General features: G+C 41.6%; 1 protein-coding gene across 1 annotated transcript; it reads right to left on the bottom strand.

Annotated features, from left to right (window-relative positions):
• Positions 1–4,568: 4,568 nt before the first annotated feature.
• Positions 4,569–18,130, bottom strand: LOC139294997 (lissencephaly-1 homolog B). Its single transcript, XM_070917040.1, has 11 exons — positions 18,011–18,130; positions 11,651–11,936; positions 10,328–10,412; positions 10,145–10,219; positions 9,609–9,815; positions 8,249–8,417; positions 7,665–7,767; positions 7,259–7,487; positions 6,332–6,433; positions 6,096–6,252; positions 4,569–5,883 (listed from the first exon to the last, which is right to left on the bottom strand). The coding sequence occupies exons 2-11, from the start codon at positions 11,680–11,682 to the stop codon at positions 5,810–5,812; spliced, it is 1,233 nt and encodes a 410-aa protein (XP_070773141.1). The 5' UTR covers positions 11,683–11,936; positions 18,011–18,130; the 3' UTR covers positions 4,569–5,809.
• Positions 18,131–18,841: the final 711 nt, after the last annotated feature.

Genomic DNA, 18,841 nt, shown 5'->3' with positions numbered 1-18,841 from the left:
CGGCGTCTGCGGCACCCCCTCCTACCCTGCGCTGTCAGTCTTGGCGGCCATTAGCCTCCCGTCGTCAAATCACAACACTGACATTACAATTATCACAACCTCTACTTAAAAGCTCCTGGAGCTAAACGGGCTCACGGTGCGCTCGCGTATTTCTGTGGCATTCGTTCAAAGGGAAGTCCCGCGGATGTCAGCAGCCCTCCATGTTTTCGTTCTCGCAGCTGGCCCGCAGCGCGTGAAGAACAATCGGGAGCCAGCGAGCCAATCAGCGCTCAGAACAACAAGGCATGGTGCTGGTCCACATGGGCACCCGCCCGGCCCGAGCGAGGCTCATTTGCATGGCGAGAGCGTGACTGGCCACCCTGCTGTCTCGGGATCAGAGCTGTCAATCAAACGGCGAGGGGCGGGGTTTACTAGTGTATCTGAGTTAATACTGACGAGATGCACCTGACCAAAATGTACTATTATTATTATTATTATTATTATTATTAATCAGTAGGTTGATGTTTAAGGCTTCGACAGTAGCCATTAACACTAAGTTTTCCCAATTAAATACTAATGAGGATCTATTTTACTCCATGGGTACGGCATCATTACAATTAGAATGAGGTGTGGGGTAATGGCAATAAAGTTGTTTTATTAAATTGTTAATAGAAATCCCAGATAATGTGTTTTGGAAGCACATATTGAGATTAACACTTAGATGAACAACTATTATGTGACTCGGCTACTGTCATTTACCAAACACAAATAGATATATTTTTGTTTCCCCCAACTAAAATGTTGTTGCCACTTTATGGAAGAAAACCATTAATAAATTAATTAATTGTCACATTTCTACAGAATTTATTTTTTATAATATTAAGTGGCAGACAAAAGACCTTAAGGATATGTCTAATCAATGTATCAACTTAAAAAAACTAAATATGTTGGTATGTTTTGTTCATGAGGGGTTGTAATTCCTGTTTGAATGTCTGTCTTCAAGTTAGTTTATTAGTTATTATTTGACCATTATCCCTCTTTTACATTGTATTTCATTTCATTGCCTTTCTTGCCAGTTGTCTGCATGTCTTCCAGATTTTTTAGTCTCCTACCCACTGTTTCTCTCTCTCTCTCACACACACACACACACACACACACACACACACACACACACACACACACACACACACACACACACACACACACACACACACACACACACACAAATCTTTGTGATTTACTGCATCAACAAGGATTTCCATGTGGTATGGTGCATTTAAGTACAGCCTCTAATGTTGGATATTGTGTTTTGTATGCTGTGACTAATGTTGGATGTGTGATATGTTATGATGTGTAATATGTGATGTAACAGCAGTGGTGGTTTATGCAATACATTTTATTTCAGTGTTATGATTAATGGTTTATGTTACAGTGGTGTGTTTGTCTGTATACATGCATGTACGTAGTTTATGCAGGGTTGCATGGTAACAGTCTTTGATTGGGCACCACTCAGTCGTATATATCCTCCACCGCATCACAGGGTCTGACTGTCTCAGCCAATCAAAACAGCAACTCAGAAGTATATAAGAGCTGTATTCGTCAAGCCATGTGTCCTGCCTGCACATACAAACCCACTAACACCATTACTATCTGAAAAAAACGATGATAAGAAACAAATACAAGTGAGTGTGTGTGTGTGTGTGTGAGAGAGAGAGAGAGAGAGAGAGAGAGAGAGAGAGAGAGAGAGAGAGAGAGGGTGGGGGTCATTTTGCAACAGGCTGAGACACCATGACAGGATGCATGACAGAAAATGAATCAGGCAGAAAAGGGGGAGGAGGGGAGAGCTGCTGCACATGGTAAGCACATGAGCTGCATGAAAAAAAACTTCTATAAGATGTATGCATATACAGAGGAAAAAGGGGAGGCGTGGGGAGGGGGTGGCTTGGAGAGACAGGGAGGGTGGGAGGGATGTGAGGCAGGGACGGCTGACCCAGTTAGAAGTGCTGCATCACTAGTGGATCTACAGAGCAGAGACAAAGAGGAAGCAATGCAATACAGGAGAAGTTAAACAGAGAAAGTGTTCAAAGATCAAGTGGACTTGGCGAAGAATGTGTTGAGCCACAGACATAAGGGGGAAAAGTAAAAAGAATATCTTAATTGTTTGGCTTTGATCAAACTAAACTTGAGGATTTGTTGCTTGCATTGTATGTGACGAAAGTGCAAAACAATTGTGCAGCTAAATAGCAGGTTCTAACGTTCCTCACACACAAAACAGGGAGGACCAAAAATGTAAGAAAACTTAACACCAAACCTAATCAATACCCTAAAAGTATCCATATTTCAAACCCTACACTTATTTAACTTAATGTCAAAGGATGAGAAGCATCAATTAAAGGTGGTATATATTATCTCCACTAGCGCATGCATTTGTTCAATTTCCTTAGGTGAAAAGTTGAAAATGTAAACTTCTTGGATCCCTACAAACGATCAGATTCATTCTGAACAAAAGTAAGACAAAAAAACTTATTCTTACCCTAACCACAACTCCAATTACAACCCTAGTCCAGGACTTGGAAAACATGACTGAGTCAGACAAAAATGTCCTCACTTTGAAGGTTTTTCTTGATCTTGACAAAATACAAAAAAACAAATTCACACTAATGTTTCTCCTCTGTTGCCAGCCATGAGACACAAGGTGTTCATGGATATTATCTTTTCCATGACATCCATGTGACCACTGCTTACTTGTCCACAGTGCAGGGAAGTGGCTGTTTTTTTCCTTATAGGGACATTGGACCTTTCAATACATGCTGCCACTAGAGGGTGCCACATCCTGTAATATCCCTTGTCCAAAGCTACTCCAAACCTCCCCATCGTCCTCCTCAGGCTTTGCAGGGATTAGAACGCTGCTCACGTAAACTATAGTGGGACTCACATAAACTACACTGGGATGACACACAAACCTATATATTAACACAGACCCTGCAGCTGTCTGCGCCTCTACTAGTAGCCTATCTGTCTGAATATGATAATAAAGAAAAGCCAGTCGGCTATATAAAAATGTTCAATCCACTCTGAGAGAATCGATACTGCTGCATCTGACAGAGACAGGTCTGTTGTATACACTGACCTTGAATCCTCTCAACACTTCCATATCATGCCAGCTTATCTGAATCAATGCTGGCTTAAACCTCTCTGCAGCTCATTTCACTTTCTCTCTTTGCCATAAAACTGTATCAACAGTTCTGCCAGAAGGAAAGAAATGGGTGACCTAGAAGCAATATAAATTAGAAAGTGAGCTTCTTCTACCCTGTTTTGATGTCTTTAGCTTGCATGAGGGGGAAAGTGTGTGCAAGGCATGAGAGAGTGGTGGTGGTGGTGGTGGCGGGCGGATGTAGGCCAATGTTTCTACTCCATTGCCTCTGTTGAGAAACAGGAGTTTCAGACTGAGACAGGTTTATTATCCTTTCATTAAGTCCCAAGCAGCCACTTCTCGGTGCACACGTCTGGCTCGCTCAGTTGTCTATGTCCCTTTACTACATGAAGCTTGTGCTGCAATAACTTTCCTTTTTGGCACCTGCATTTGTCCTTGCGCTTTACTCCACCACTCCCAGTTTCTCCACCCTCACAGACCTGCAGGACAGAGCAAGGTGTGGTGTGTGCACGCTTGCCATCCTGGCAACTGTTGCCAGGATACCGCAGAGCGCAGAGAAAGAGTAATTGCTGTGTGGGTGAGTGAGCAGGTGTGTGTGCGAGCGCAGAAGTAGGCTGGGGTACCGTACATAATTGATAAGGGGGCCTGAACTGTCCCTGCTGCCTCCTGATGTCTTTGCCTCTCCAGTCTGAGCTTGCAGTGTAAGTAACTGGGCTGTACCTGAGGAATAAATGTCAAACGTTATTATACTTTCTCTTATACAAGTCTGAGTACCATATCCTCCCCATCTCCTCCCCATCTCCCAACTCATCTTTCATTAAAAACAAACTACTAGGTCGGGACTGATCTGTTCCCCCTTTATCTGCATCAATAACAGCAGACAGTCAGCATCTGACCCCTACTCAGATGAAAGTTGCCTAAAGATGCAAAGAGGCCGCAGCATAGCAGCAGACCTACATCTGTGCACCAGAGCCTGATAGTTATACATAAATAATATTGGCTGTCTAGAGAAGTAGTTTTCCAGTTTTTGTCTAGTGACCCACTTCTTTTTGAACGCTTTACTTTGATGATTTAAAGTTATCAGACCCACATTTCTTTATTAAAATTAACACTTAATTTTTGTCATTGTCAACTGTCAGCACCACAAGCAAAATGCTTTACACAGTAACACTGATTAAATGGTTGAGAGTATGCTTTGAGCCAAGAGGAAAATAGAAAAAAAAACACACCAGACTGGCTTGATTGCTGTGCCACTGCGTTCACAGCTGTCCTGGCAAGCATGGGTACATTTAATGTATTTAATGTGGGATGAACTGGTGCAGTATCTGACTCACTATGAAACTTTGCGGTGGTAAAATCTTGTCTGACTCCCAGAAGTTCTCCTTCATCTCATTTCACCTCCTTCCCTCAAAAGAAAGCACACACATAGATAACATATATTTACAGAATTTTATTTCATTATGTTGCAAACAATGACATCCAGATATATTGATACACAATTTTTACTGTGCGTGTATGTGCATTTGTGAGTGTATGTGCATGTGTGTGTAAAGAGAGCAGTGAGACCACAGAAAGCAGAATGAAAATCCCGTGTGAGGGAGCCCTCAATGGGTTAACAAGGCAGAGATAGCGAGCAAGAGGGCACTGGGCGATTCTCTGGGCCGACATACACACACAGACAAACCTCATAAAAGGTGAGCAGACTTTTTCCTCTGTAAAACACACTTTTGCTATGGGGTGTGTGCCTGTGCTCTCAGCAGCTTAGGGATCATTAAGGTCCTGTGAGTGTCTACTAGAAAGCAAGTTTGTTAAAAGAGATGAAGTAGTATGAATGAACACAGTGGGTGAGAAGCTTTGCCTCCTCTCTCTCCTCTGACCATCAGAGCAGAGACGGCGGAGAGATTCTCCTGTCATAATATACAAACACACACACACTCACACAATGTATACACACATGTACATGTGCACTCGCCCGAAGAATCTCATGTGATTCAACTAGGGAGCTGCATCCGGCTTAATTTTTTTTCTTCAACTTGTTATCATCTTCTCCTGGACAGCCTCCACTCATTCTCTTTCTTTTATGCTTACTTTCCTCACACTTTCTCGATCACCATCCACGGAGTGACAGACCGCAACAATGTAGTCATGGAGTAAAACAAAACAAAGCCTAAACCTCTTCAACAAGGGGTGCAGTCAGTCAGTAAACCGAAATCCACCTGCGCCAGCACACAAGGATATTTACCCTTTGACCCGACAGGAAGTCATGACAGTATGCAAATTCGGCAAATTTAACAGTATACAATTTTTTTGTTTGATTCACCATGCAAGGAATACTTCTTATCTTTTGAGTGTGTTTATGTGTCAGAGATTGCGTGACATTTATTAAGCGTACCCTACATCCAGAATAATTTACATAAAAGGACAATAGTCATCTTAATAGGGCTGGATCGATGTAGGGGAGGAAGGAAGGAGGGGGGAGCAAGGGGAGGGGACGGGGAGAAGGTAAAGCGCCATTGGTCAACTATGGTTTGGAGTGCGAGAGGTGAGGGACTGGGCTGGGTTTCAGGACAGAGGGAAGAAGGCTGAGGTGCAAGAGAGGGGTGGGGTAAGGTGGGGCTTCAGGGCTGCTTTTGGAGTTGGGAGGGGGGCAGGACAGGGCAAGAGATGGAGGCGGTCTCAGCGGCACTCCCACACTTTGACTGTCTGATCGACACTGCCCGTCACCACGTAGGGAGCAGTCTTGTGGAAATCTGCAAGAGAGGTAAACATTGGTTGAAATACGCTGCATTAAAACATGAGCTCAATCATTTCAGCGAGTTCATAATAAGTTTAATCTGAAGTACAAAGTGGGCATTTCAGTTTGGGTTTAGGTTCTGTATTTTTACAGGTTCAGTGCAGGTTAATGTTTGAGGCTTAAGAGGCAGGAGATGCTAAATGAATGCCACTAATAACTGTGTCTTACCCAGAGAGGTAACAAAGTGTTCATGGGCACACAAGGTCTTCATGCAGCGTTTGTTCTTGTAGTCCCAGATCCTAATGGTCTTGTCATCAGCACAGCTCACTATGAATCTTCCTCCAGGATGAACCAATACCCCGCGCACCCAGTTGTCATGTCCCACCTGAAAAAAACAAGACCGATTACCCACAATTCCCCTCATTCATAAGCTGTAACATAGAGACATAGAAACCATCACTCACCAGAGTCATAAGGCAGATGCCAATGCTGACGTCCCACATCTTAATTGTTTTATCTCTGGATCCAGAGAGAAGGAAGGGGCCAGGTTTTCCACTCTTCTTGCTCTGAAAAACAGAGACCCAGGGAAGATGTAAGAAACAGTGATTAGCTACATGAAAGACAACAATGCATCGAAAAGATGCCTTCTTAGGTATCAAGTGGCAATTTTCATCTAGCACCAACATCAGGTCAAAATCTTAATTTGTCCAATACTTTGCTATATGACTAAAACGAATGACATTCCCTTCAGCCTTAACTGCACTTTGTGTTTACTGCTAATTAGCAATTGATAGCATGCTAAGACACTAAACTAAGATCACGAAGATGGTAAACCTTAAACCTGCAGAACATCAGCATGTTAGCATTGTCATTGTGAGCATGTTAGCATGCTGATGTTAGCATTTAGCTCATAGCAACGCTGTGCCTAAGTACAGTCTCACAGAAGATTGGGCTATAAGCACGGATGCAGATACGTAAATGCCATGCCATGTTTTAAAAAAACTTAAAGATAAATATAAGTGTGATGAGTTCCTCTTCTCATCCCCAGCCGTTTGTGAGAGACTGATCATAAACATGTGATGTGAAAACCTGACCAATGACAGTAATCTGCTGAGCTAAGCCTGAAAGATCCTGTCGGCATCTAATCTTTTGTGATAAATTCAATTACTAGCTCGGTGGCCGTCTTCACAAAAGCCTCACTGACCTCACTGAAATAGTGCCTCTTCTGTTTTATTCAATAAAGGTGCATTAATGTCTTATGAAGTAGTCATTATTTCAGTGCACATGGTTCATCTTTGCTATAAACAATTGTGGGAAACGCTGCAGCTGAACCAAACATACACAAACATCCTCTGTAGGTAAATGGCAGATCCTGCAGCAGCTGTACATACCTCGGAGCCTGTGGCCTCCAGGATGGTGGGGTGAGCACTGTCAGGGGCCCAGGCGATACACTCCACCACATGTTCATGCTCCCGCAACTCGGCTTTACACTCCTTCGAGGCGACCACCCAGACACGCACCGTCTGGTCGTTGGAGCAGCTGGCAATCAAAGAGCCGTCCTGGTTGGGACGCACCATCCTCACCCACTCCCTGTGGCCTGTAAATGTCTTCACGCAGTAACTGTAGATGGAAATAGTGAAAAAGCAAAAACATAAACGAATGCAATGTTATCAGGGATAAAATCATGGCAAGGAAGAATGGAGAAAAAAACTATGCTCACAATGTAAAATTACATCAATCGAAGTCTCAATGAGAACTTGTGGTATTGAGAGTTGAAACAAGGCCCCCCTCACTCACCCAGTGGCCACCTCCCACATCTTGATGGTCTTGTCTCTGGAGGCAGACACTATGTGGTCCCCATTTGGCATGATGGCTACAGACGACACATTGTGATCGTGACCTGGACGACAAAGTCAAGAGTTTAGTTGTGTCACTGGTCTGGAGTTCATCTTAATACTAAAATCACCAAGCCAGATGTGCCTACAGTCCAGAAACATTCAAGATTTCTAAAATAAAACAAACCCTTCATTTGAAAAGACTGAGTTCAGTTTCTAAAAATAAACTGAAAATAACCTGAGTGACAGTGAAACCCAGAATCAGAAGTCATTCACACGCATCGTCTTGTTATTTCTAGTGAACTCTGGTGAAATTGATTGTTTTTTCTATACTCATATTGAGAGCCCCTATAAGAAAGTAAAACTTCAGGATCTTTACATCATGTACTCTGAAAGTTGATCTTTAGTGATATACAACCAGAACACTGTATACACTGATTTTGCTTACACCAAATCAAACACTTTAATTAAGTAGTTAAGAAATTGTAATATTTCTGCAGGTGCTCATGTACTGTAACCACTGTTATTTCTGTAAATATCGCTTACCATGCATTGTTCGGATGCACTCAAACCCCTGAAAGTCCCAAAGTTTGATGCTCATGTCAGCTGAACATGAAGCCAGCAGCTTTCCCGTCTGGTCAAAGGAGATGTCTTGCACAGAGTCCGTGTGGCCCTTCAGGGTTCGCTCAAAGTCCCCTGCCTCATAGTCCCACACCTAAAATCAGAGACAGCGATAGTCAGCAAGGCACTTCAGTCTCACCCTCCCCAATTATCAAACAGGTGCAGGTTAGATGTTGTTTTGACATTAAACTAAATTATGAATGCTGAAAATTGTGTAGGTAGACATGTAGGTTAAACAGTTTAAACACAGTTTAAAGTTGAGAATTTGCTTATAGCTAAAATCAAGTTATATAAATTATAAACAATCTGCTGACACTGTTAAATCAATGAAAAGGAAAGAAGGGAGATGGGTTGAAAGAGAAACAGAGTTGCATGCTTCCTAAGGTGCAGTGCTCTGGGAGTGTTGCCTCTGACAACACGAGCATCAGCCCATCTCCACATAGATGAGCAGTGACAAAGCAGAAAAAAGAAACAGAGTGAGGAAGGAAGGGAAGCAGGGAGGGAGGGAGGGAGGAGGATAAAGGGAGGAGGTGGGGCTGGAGGGGTGGGGGGGTGTTGAAGCAGAAGCACTGAGGATAAAAAGGGAGAACTGCCTCAGATCTGCAGTACAGCTTTGATCTGAAGGGTCAGAGCTGCAGAGGCTATGTTGTGGTGTGCTGCAACACTCACTGATTTTGCTTATAAATGCTGCTGCACGCAGTCATCACTGGGCTTTAATATTCCTGCTAGACACATGTTCAAAGCAGTGCTTACTTTAGAAGAGACATCTCAAAGATATTACGTTATGTGAACATGTGAAACGCTAAAGGAGTCTTGACAATCCCAGAGAGTACACATGGGACCCCTCGATGGACTCATTGATGCACAATATATAAGTGTGACAATGATTTTGCAACAAATCAATGTCAAGAATGAACAACACTTTTTAACCCTGAATTTTTAGGGTTGTCCCCTTAGTTTTCTTCTACTTGAAATATATCAATATAATTTCTCGCAGTGTACTTTCATTCATTCATTGAGTCTAATATAACAGCCCCACACTAAACCCCAGTGTTTGTTGGTACTGTGTAAGGAAGGTATCGACGTAACTCTGGAGGCTGTAGTGATGTGGATTATATTGCATCAGATTGAATCGGGTTTGGTTTTTTGTCATCCCCTAGAGACTCAACAAAAACTGAATATGATAAGACTGAGATGGCAGGGCTGTTGTATCGGATTGCATCATATGTAGCTGTACCTAATAAAGAGCTCAGTGTGTAAACCCTGGTTATAAAAACACACACACCTTGATGGTAGCATCCTCAGAGGCTGTGACCATGACAGAGAAGACGGGGTGGAATATGACACGCGTGACTGGAGCACGGTGCCCGCTCAGGGCGTATCTCTCCGGGGGACGGGGGATCCACTCCTTGGGGTCTCTCTTCTGACCCACAGATCCTCCGTGTGTCATCTCCTCCTTCGCCTCGTTCAACTTTGACTCCAACTCCATCACCTGAGGCAGAGCAATGAGTTAAGGAGCAGAGGAGTCAGACTCTGAGATCAGCAAATGCTTACCCCAAGAAAAAAAATGGAATGGAATTATTTGATTTAGACTATTTTATATCATCACGTTGTCCATCTGGTAGATTTGATTTCTTGTTTTTGTGTTGACATTTTTCTAGGTAGGTGAGCATGGCCGTAGAGATTGAGCTTTACATTACATGATGTATGCCCACATGATTAGTCTGCATTACAAAGGTGAAATGTACAGCATCTATCACACATGTCAGGGAAATTTAAAATGCACTCAAATACATCAGCTAGCACGAAAACATTCCTTACCTTCTTCTGTAATCTGATGACTGAGGTCCATTTCTTTTCCAAAAGGCCTGCATACTTTTTATCTACCTCTTCATTCTATGAATGGAGAAAAGACAAGACACTGAGAAAGGTAATCCACAGTCCTCTTAGTAAACACGACTGTACAAATTTCTTTTGACATTTTGTGCACCTGTCTTTCCTTACCATATCTAACTCTGCCTCTTTCTTGAAGGTGGAATAGGCCTCCTCATATCCATTGGAACGGAGATAGTCAGCTATAGCCCGGTTTCTGGGAAAAGGTAGAATAAAATTGATTTTTTTTACAGGTTTCAGGTGTTAACTTGTCACCAATTACACATTAGGTCCTCACAGATGCTACTTGTGCTAAATTAATTACATATCAATCAAGACAAAGTGAGGTTGTCATTTATTAAATATTAGCTCCACCTTAACAGACAGGCTAGTTCCTCCTTAAAAGAGAGGAGACCACACCCTGTCTAACAGATGGGATTCATATTTCACAGTTCCACCTTAAATGGCAGCAAATTTGAGCAAGTTCCATAAGAAATTACAACAAAACAAAACGCAAGGACCGACTCGCTGGGAAACTGTGTTTTGTGCTGCTATGGAAACCCGAGGCTCGCCACAAAGAGAGAACACTGAGCACAGACGACGCAAGGAAGTCCGGGCAACCACAAGCACAAGGAAACACAACCTTAAACACACATAAAGACCTGCAAACAAATACACACAGATGTACACACACACAGTTATATAAATGAGTGGAATAGCTCTTTTATGAGATGAAGGGTGAATATTTCATGAGTAACTGCTAAATTTAGGGTGCAGCTTCAGGGTTACTTTGAACAGCTGATAATTGTAACCCTGATACAACTGTCTGTTATAGACTTTGATCACCAGGACATCACTAGCAGTGGGATTTCCACTAAATTCTCCCAATCGAATCCTTTTTAAAATTCACCAGTCCAGATTTTCTTGACTGACAAGGCTTACACCACGATAAGATCAAATATCTGTATTTGCATTGAACTGGGGTGCATACCATATGATCAGCCAGGCAGATGTCACTGCACAGAGCTGCTCACATTAACCAGCCATCATTTTGTTAAGTTCCTCCTCCTTCCCCATCCCCCCTCACTTCTTTGCTCCTGTCATGTGGGTTATGAAATATTCACTAAGCAGCTATCAAGTGAAGCACCTTGAAGCTCACATCTCTACACATTTCCTCAATGATTACATATTCTTGTGAAGGAATGCACTTTCTCATAACATTAACCTCTTCTGGTTGACTTGGCCCAAACAGCTGACCACATTCCACTCTGCTTTCTATCAAGAGAGGAAAACATGTGATGTACGTCTGTGGTTGTGGTCGAACTTCAAGGTATTGCTAAAAAGCAAGCAAGCACACCTCTTCATGAGCACTACATGTGTGTTTGTCTACATGTCTGCTCTTGTTTGCATGTATAATGAGCCTGCACACCCACATATTTACACCCAGGCACTCACAGTTCATCTCTTTGTCTCTGTGACAGCACCATGGCGGCTGCTGTTCTCTCCCTCTTGGGGAGGTGAGGGTGAGGTGATGTGCTGGGGGAGTCTGGCTGGGAGGTGCGCGGTGGGGAGGTGTCCAATCCCACAGTGATGTTCTTCCTTCAGAGACTCGGAGGTGGCGAAAAGAGTGCCACGCAGAGGGAGGTGAACTGGAGATACTGCTGTCAATCAACTGTCGGGACAAGGCTCCCCAAGTATTCACTGGCCCAAATATCACTCACCAATCAGACGTGCCCATCACCTGATGAAGAGGGAAGGGAGAGAGGAAAACACAGGAAAAGTGTCACAGCACAGTACAACTACAACGTTTAATTAAACAATGCTGGGAAGTAGGGAAAAGGCCATTTTAGGGGTTCTTTGTCATCCTCTTATTCATTCATTGATGCACTGATGCATCAATGAATGAATAAGCATCTTCAGACCATTCATTGCTTCCACAAACTTTACTACATTACATCAATTTCAAGGTTCAAGGGTCCAATTCCAAAGAAAATATTTATTGTACAATGTACTTGACTAGCAACTCTGTCTTCTGCACACTTGATCTGAACCTCTGGATGTTGCCAGAGCAGCTGACTATGCTGACTTTACCTGCATGATGTTGTACCAATGATCTTATCAATAATCTTTAGGCTCCATCAAGAGTGCCACTGGTAAATGCTGGCTTTGACTGTGGGAGTTAGAAACGTTTCTTCTTGATTTTAGTTTTAAATCTTGGGACTGTGTGACCATCCCAATAGAGGAGCACAGATCAACAGCACACGCTGACAAATCAAAACACACCACTCAGGGATTGTGAAGCTAATAAGAGTATTCACTTCCTGAGCTTCAACACTGCTGGCACCTGAGGCCACAATAGCACTAAGCTGCTTAGCGGCTAGACCAGACAACCAAGACTGTGTGTGCGTGTGTTTCAAAGTGATAGAGACCACAAGTCCTCCATACAGCTGACAGTGCAATGTAAAGAAGGGACTGGACGGTAGCTAACAGGATTAACCCCAGACATGGAGAGAGGACCTTAACTGAAAGCCGCCCTTGCCTGTATTATTGTCTGTTGCAGCGTTTCACTGTCTGCTGCCAGTTGCTGCTTCTAAACACAAAAGACTACTTCAAGAAAATAAATAATTGAATGAAACTCATAACATTCAGATTTCTTTCTGCATATATTTCTACTTCACACATGAGCACTTGTGCATTTTCTTTTAGTGAAAGCATGGCAGCCGCAGCGGACAACAAAACATTCAGCCAGGGATGCACCTGAAGTGTCCTAGAAAGAACTCCTTTTTCCTGCCTGCAAACCTGAAGAGTGCTCTGAGCTGACTGGACGGAGCTAGTGATTTTAGCTGAGCAGCTCTCAGCGTGGTTCAAAAATAGCCATTTGACCAAACAGACCAACCTTCAAACTATTACGTAACCAAGGCAATCTTGGTAGCTTCTGCCTGAGACTCCTGAGCTTCACCAGCAACTTACTTTGGAGAGAAATGTTTTACAAGGAACACATGGATAAAGGGCTGTGTAAAATAAATAAGTGACCGTATGAGGCCTGGTTTCAGTCAGTAAAGAGTATTTTTAAGTCCTGCAGTTATCGCATTGAAAGGCAAATGTACAATCATCTAAGCTTAGTGCCAAACAGTGGGAACATGGCCAGAGTCGTAAATCAAGAAGGGTCCAAGGTCCTGTCTTTGTATCAGGCTACTTTTCTCTTTTATCATCATAGTAAACCGAGTATCTCTTGGCTTTCACACTGTAAAGCAAAACAGGACCTTTGGAGACGTCACCCTGGACTACTAAATTGCGATGGACAATTTTCACCCTTTCCTGACATTTTATGGATTAATTGTGAAAAATAAACAGTTTCATGAATTAATAATAAAAAGCATTGTTAGTTGCAGCCCTAATTCAGATATAAAGTAACAGTTCATAAGATCATAAAACTGTAAGATCATGAAAATGATCTTCAATGATCAATTATGTTTCAGTAAAAGAGTTCAACAGACGACAAGCCCCTGCTCAAAGAACCACCCAGAGTACAGACAAGGGATTGCAGAGAGGACACACACACTCTCTGCCATGTTTCAAGTCACACTGGATTTAACATTAATTAGCGACTACTGATAAGACGTACTGTCGCTGAGGTTTGTCATTTTAACCAGTGAATGTAATGGCTAAAATGAGAAGCTGCTTACTGAATGTTTTGTACACTGATCTTTGTTAATAAGAAAGAAAGGAGTGATAACAGCTTTATTACTGACGGAGTTTAGCAAATCTGTGTATATCACGGATGTATTAGGGGGGTGTATATTGCCAATCCGAGTGTCAGAACGGAGTCAATCACTAGTGTCACCAAGTAATCGTAATGAGAGCCCGGCTGTGATTAAGGAGAGCAAAACAGTGATGGTGAGGTGGACAAAACACAGTGGAGTTCAGTAAAGAAAGGATCCGTAGTTATATGTTTTTCGTGGGATAAAAAAAAGATCAAGTGTTTCCAAAATAGACCGGCTATAAAATGATGGCCTAGTGGCAGGGAGGGTACACCCCCAACTGAATGGCCTCAGTTTGATCTCTAGTGTGTTCATGCAATAAAGTGAAGTATCCTTGAGCTAGATAATGAACTGACCCATTCCTACACCTGTGGCACCATGACCGGGGTGACCTTGTAAGGGGAAAAGACAACTTTCCTCCTCCTTTTCAAGCTAGAGAACGTCCGTATGAAGTATAACAGGGTTTATTATTATTATTATTATTATTTTATGGAAATGCCAGTTAGGGCCTGTTGAAATTACATCACTGTACAAATACGAGTGGACTGTGTTTCTGTAGTTCCAACAAATCCAACAGTAACACATCTTCTCTCTAGTGGATCACTTCACGTCAACTTCAGGAGTCGCATTCTCCCAACTAAATTATTCATATGACATGGATGAAAGTTTAAGCTCATCAACTTGACAGTTTGGAACCAGAACCGTCTGTATTTGGATCGAGAAGCTTGTGAAAAATAAGGCGTGCCAAATTTAGACGGCTACAGCAATGTGTAAGATAAATATGTAATCAACATTTAGATAAATATATACATATCAGACTGGAATCAATATCGGCAAATACGTAATATTAAAATAATTTGATCTGGATCAGGGCCAAAAGGGCTTGATTAGGACATATCTAATATAAATCATAAAAAGAAACACCTCAAAAACTGAAAATTCACATTTGAGCTGCAATAATAAATTTTAGATGGAGAAACAATCCTACTACGACATGTGACTGACTCATTGCATCCATATGGAGGCCACTAAGAGCATAGGCAGCATGACGACCACATTTCATTGAAGAAAACTGAGACGTCACTAGGAGACGGAGCAGCCTCCCATCTCTCTTCATCCACTCATAACCACAACATAGATGTAACAACGTACATGCCTCACATCCTGCTCCCTTGAGAACTACAAAATGTTACCATACCATATCGTCTTGGTTTAAACTGTAAAAAGGTGAACAGATGACGTGACTGAGCTCCCATTAGGCTACAATATCAGACTGTGACGTCAATAATGCCTCATCGGTCTTTCTCAGAGCACTGAAAATGTCCCTTCAACACAGGGTGATGTGACACATTATCTCTCTATCAATACAATAGTCTCTAAAATTATGTAGAAATTTTATTTGCAAATGTAAAGTAATGCTTATATGACCTGAAGACAATTTGACTCCATCTACAGGGCTTTCCCCCAGGATTTTTGTGAACTGTGATGTGACTGTGAAGACCTGCTTCCTGAGTTACATATCATTATAAACTGAATACCTTTGGGTTGTTTGACTGATTGTCTGAAAATTAAGTAAGAAAGTGCTTTGTAAGTAAGAAACATTGCTTTAGGCTATGGTAACATATGATGGACACTAAGTCTACAACTACTGACACTTTCCATTTTCAAATAATCTATTTATCATTCTTTCAATAAATTGATTAGTCTATAAAATTGTGAAAAATGTCCATCACAATTTCCTAAAGCCCGGAGAGACATCTTTATATATCTATCAAAGATATTCAATTTACAATGATATACATGAAAACAGAAAAGCAGAAAATCCTCACACCAGAGAAGCTGGGACCAGAGAATGGTTGTCATTCTCATTTGATAATTGATTAAAACAATAGATTCATTAAAACTGTCAATCAACTCATTGATTAATCAACTAATTGCTATATGAGCACTTGTCATTGCATGTTTTGAGAGCATGTCAATTAAATCATTCAAAATAAATTGATAATTTGAATAAAAGTTTCAGTTCTTGGGTAGTGTTACCATTTTTTAATGATTACAGGTAGAGCCAGAGGGTGTACATGTTCTGACTCAATTTTATGAGTGAGTCATCAAGGCTCTTGTCAAAGCTGCCTTAATGAACAAAACAAATACAAAATGAAATTTCTAGAATGCTAAATTGTTTTGTTGCAGTTTCAATATCATTTTTAAAAGTGGGGATGATTTACAAAAGAAAGTGGCACAGAATGTATCAATGTAATCAATCAATGTAAACCAAACCAAACAAAAAGGCAATAAAACCAACCACAAGCATGAATTCTGGCAGCATATCAATCTTTTAGTCATCATGTTCTGTTTGTGTCAAGCTGCTGTACAAAGCACCTCCTTCTGGGTGACCTTCAGGCCAAACAAGTCCCTGCTGGCATAAAGTGAACCACAAGGCAATGTTTGATTACAAATCAAACATCATGGCATCCACTTTAACTGGCAGCCTTCAGTAGTCCATTTTCTTAATCAATGATTCCCTCCATAGCAGGATTTATTGTGAAATTAGTCTATTGCCCTACAATAAAAACAGTTCAAAAGTTACTCAACCTTTACCTAAAACACAATGCCTGTGTTATTAACGCCATAGTGAAGATTTAAATGTGACAAAACAGTGCCAGAATATCAAATACAACTGTGACAGAATATCAAAACACAATACTTGTTTGATTTTACACTAAATTAAGTTTACGAAGTAAACCTTCATTGCACTTTAAACAACACCTTCTTAATGTATTTGAAAACATGTAATGGGTAAAATCTTGAGATGCTGGAGCACACACGAGATGCATAGCCTATTCTACAGGCATGGGCCTTCACATTCAATGATTTGCAATAGCAGCTACTTGACAATTACTGGGCATTCAATTAGCTAGTAAAATGTAGCTCATGAGACAGTTTTGTTAATCTCAAGTGAAGTCTGTATAGCCTTGTTCATCATCAATATTTCGTACTGATCCTTAGTCTCCATCCTGATTGTTATTCCTCACAACATCACCATGGTAGATTACCTTGAGGGAGCTTGTAGTATGCACGAAAAACAACCCAAATTAGCTAAAGACTGCTTTATTCTTTGGAGAAACAGGTTTGAGTTCAAAATCTTGCTCGGGTGACGTCTTTCCAAGCTTCGATGGCCACAAGGGCAAAGTTGCAGCAATGGCTCAGCAACGCCCTTTCCAGCTAACGTTAGCTTAGCATGATAACGTAGACGTTAACTAGAGCTGTCAGTTTGAGCAGACTAGATTTACATTACCACACAACCACCACACCAAAACACACAAAGGGCGTTGGTCTAACATTACGCCGACCAGTATCTAATCAACAAAGCCACTTACTGCAAATAAAATAACAGCTACCTAGCCGTTAACATGTATAGGGGAATGGGATATGTAACACAAGTTTGATTATGGGGCTATTAGCTGATATTCCTCAGTGCAAGATAACACTGGTTTAACTCTTAGACTGTAACGTTATTCACACAAATTAAAGGGGTTCTACAAGAAATAAGGTCAACTTTATCAAATTTCGCATTTGATTTATGCATTTTCTAGTAACATCAGAATATTTTTACCCGGCTGTAGAAAATATGGCAGCAAGCTGACAGCACCTAAGTTAGCTTAGCCGGCTAACGTACCACGTTAGCTCATCCCCACAGAACTTCCATAAATAGACGCAGCTAACGTTAGCCAAATGTTTAGCTAGGTTTCACAACAAGTGTCTTAGGTTCGAATCACTCACTGACCGAAAAGCGCAGAACTGGTTTTAAGACAACAATCACATTCAGCATAGTTGATTAATATCACCGTTACATTATCTTGACGCCCGGTCTCTAAATCGATGCTCCTGTGAATGCCAACTTTGCCACTTAGCTTAGCTTAGCTCTCGGCCTCTCCGCCATTTTGAGATCGGAACGGGAAAGCGCAGACACTGCAGGCAATTCGTCGTCAAAAATAACAAGTCTTTCTAAGTGCCAAAACAAAAACATAGACGCGTGTAAAAACTACTAACTTACCCTCTAACGAATGGTGACTCTCATATCCCCTTGACTGGTCTAAGCGTGCGATCGGAAAGCCTGGTTTTGATGTGGTATTGTGACTTTTCACATCACCCGGCACGGTCAGTCAGATTTTTTCTCCTCTTTGGTACCACCGCATTCGCCCGGCCCCAGCTAACGGTCGCGATTGGATGTCGGCTGCGCGCACGTTGAGGTGAGCGGCGGCGCGCAGCGTGCATATCGTTCGCTCTTGGAATTAAAGTGAAAATACACCTTACATTTAAATTTTATATAGGTTGTTTTTATTATGTACAGCCATGTTTTAATTCACTTGAATAGTTTGATTTGTAAACAAGTTTCTCATTGAGATGAGCAGCAGTAGGACAGACAGTAGTGATGATGCCACCTAGAGACATAACATGCAGCTGCTCCATAGATGGTGAATCATGGAATAACTCTCGGGAAACTATAACAGAACCCAAAATAATTGTACTATATGGGTTATGGGTATATTTTCAGATTAACAGTACACCATACATTGAAATAGCAGTTGTTTAGGGTAATATCTAAAATGAAATTCACTAAGCTCACTGTCTGCCACTAATTTGGTGTCAGTGGACCAACTCCACAAAATGTCACTCAATTCAAAGTGCAATGCTCTCTTTTCCGCCTCAGATACAACTAATTTGACTTTGATCTTATAGAATACGTAATACATAAGATGCTCAAATTCTTTATTGTTTCCCAACAATCACCAGGATGTTAATGACAACAACGTGATTTCAATTATAATAGACTGCTAGTACACATCCAAAACAGTCATAGAGATTATTTTGATATTCGGGCATA

This window comes from Enoplosus armatus, chromosome 13 (assembly GCF_043641665.1).
Source record: "Enoplosus armatus isolate fEnoArm2 chromosome 13, fEnoArm2.hap1, whole genome shotgun sequence".
Classification (NCBI taxonomy): Eukaryota; Metazoa; Chordata; class Actinopteri; order Centrarchiformes; family Enoplosidae; genus Enoplosus; species Enoplosus armatus.
The sequence above is the reverse complement of the archived record's forward strand: the minus strand, read 5'-3'. Positions and strand labels throughout refer to the sequence as shown.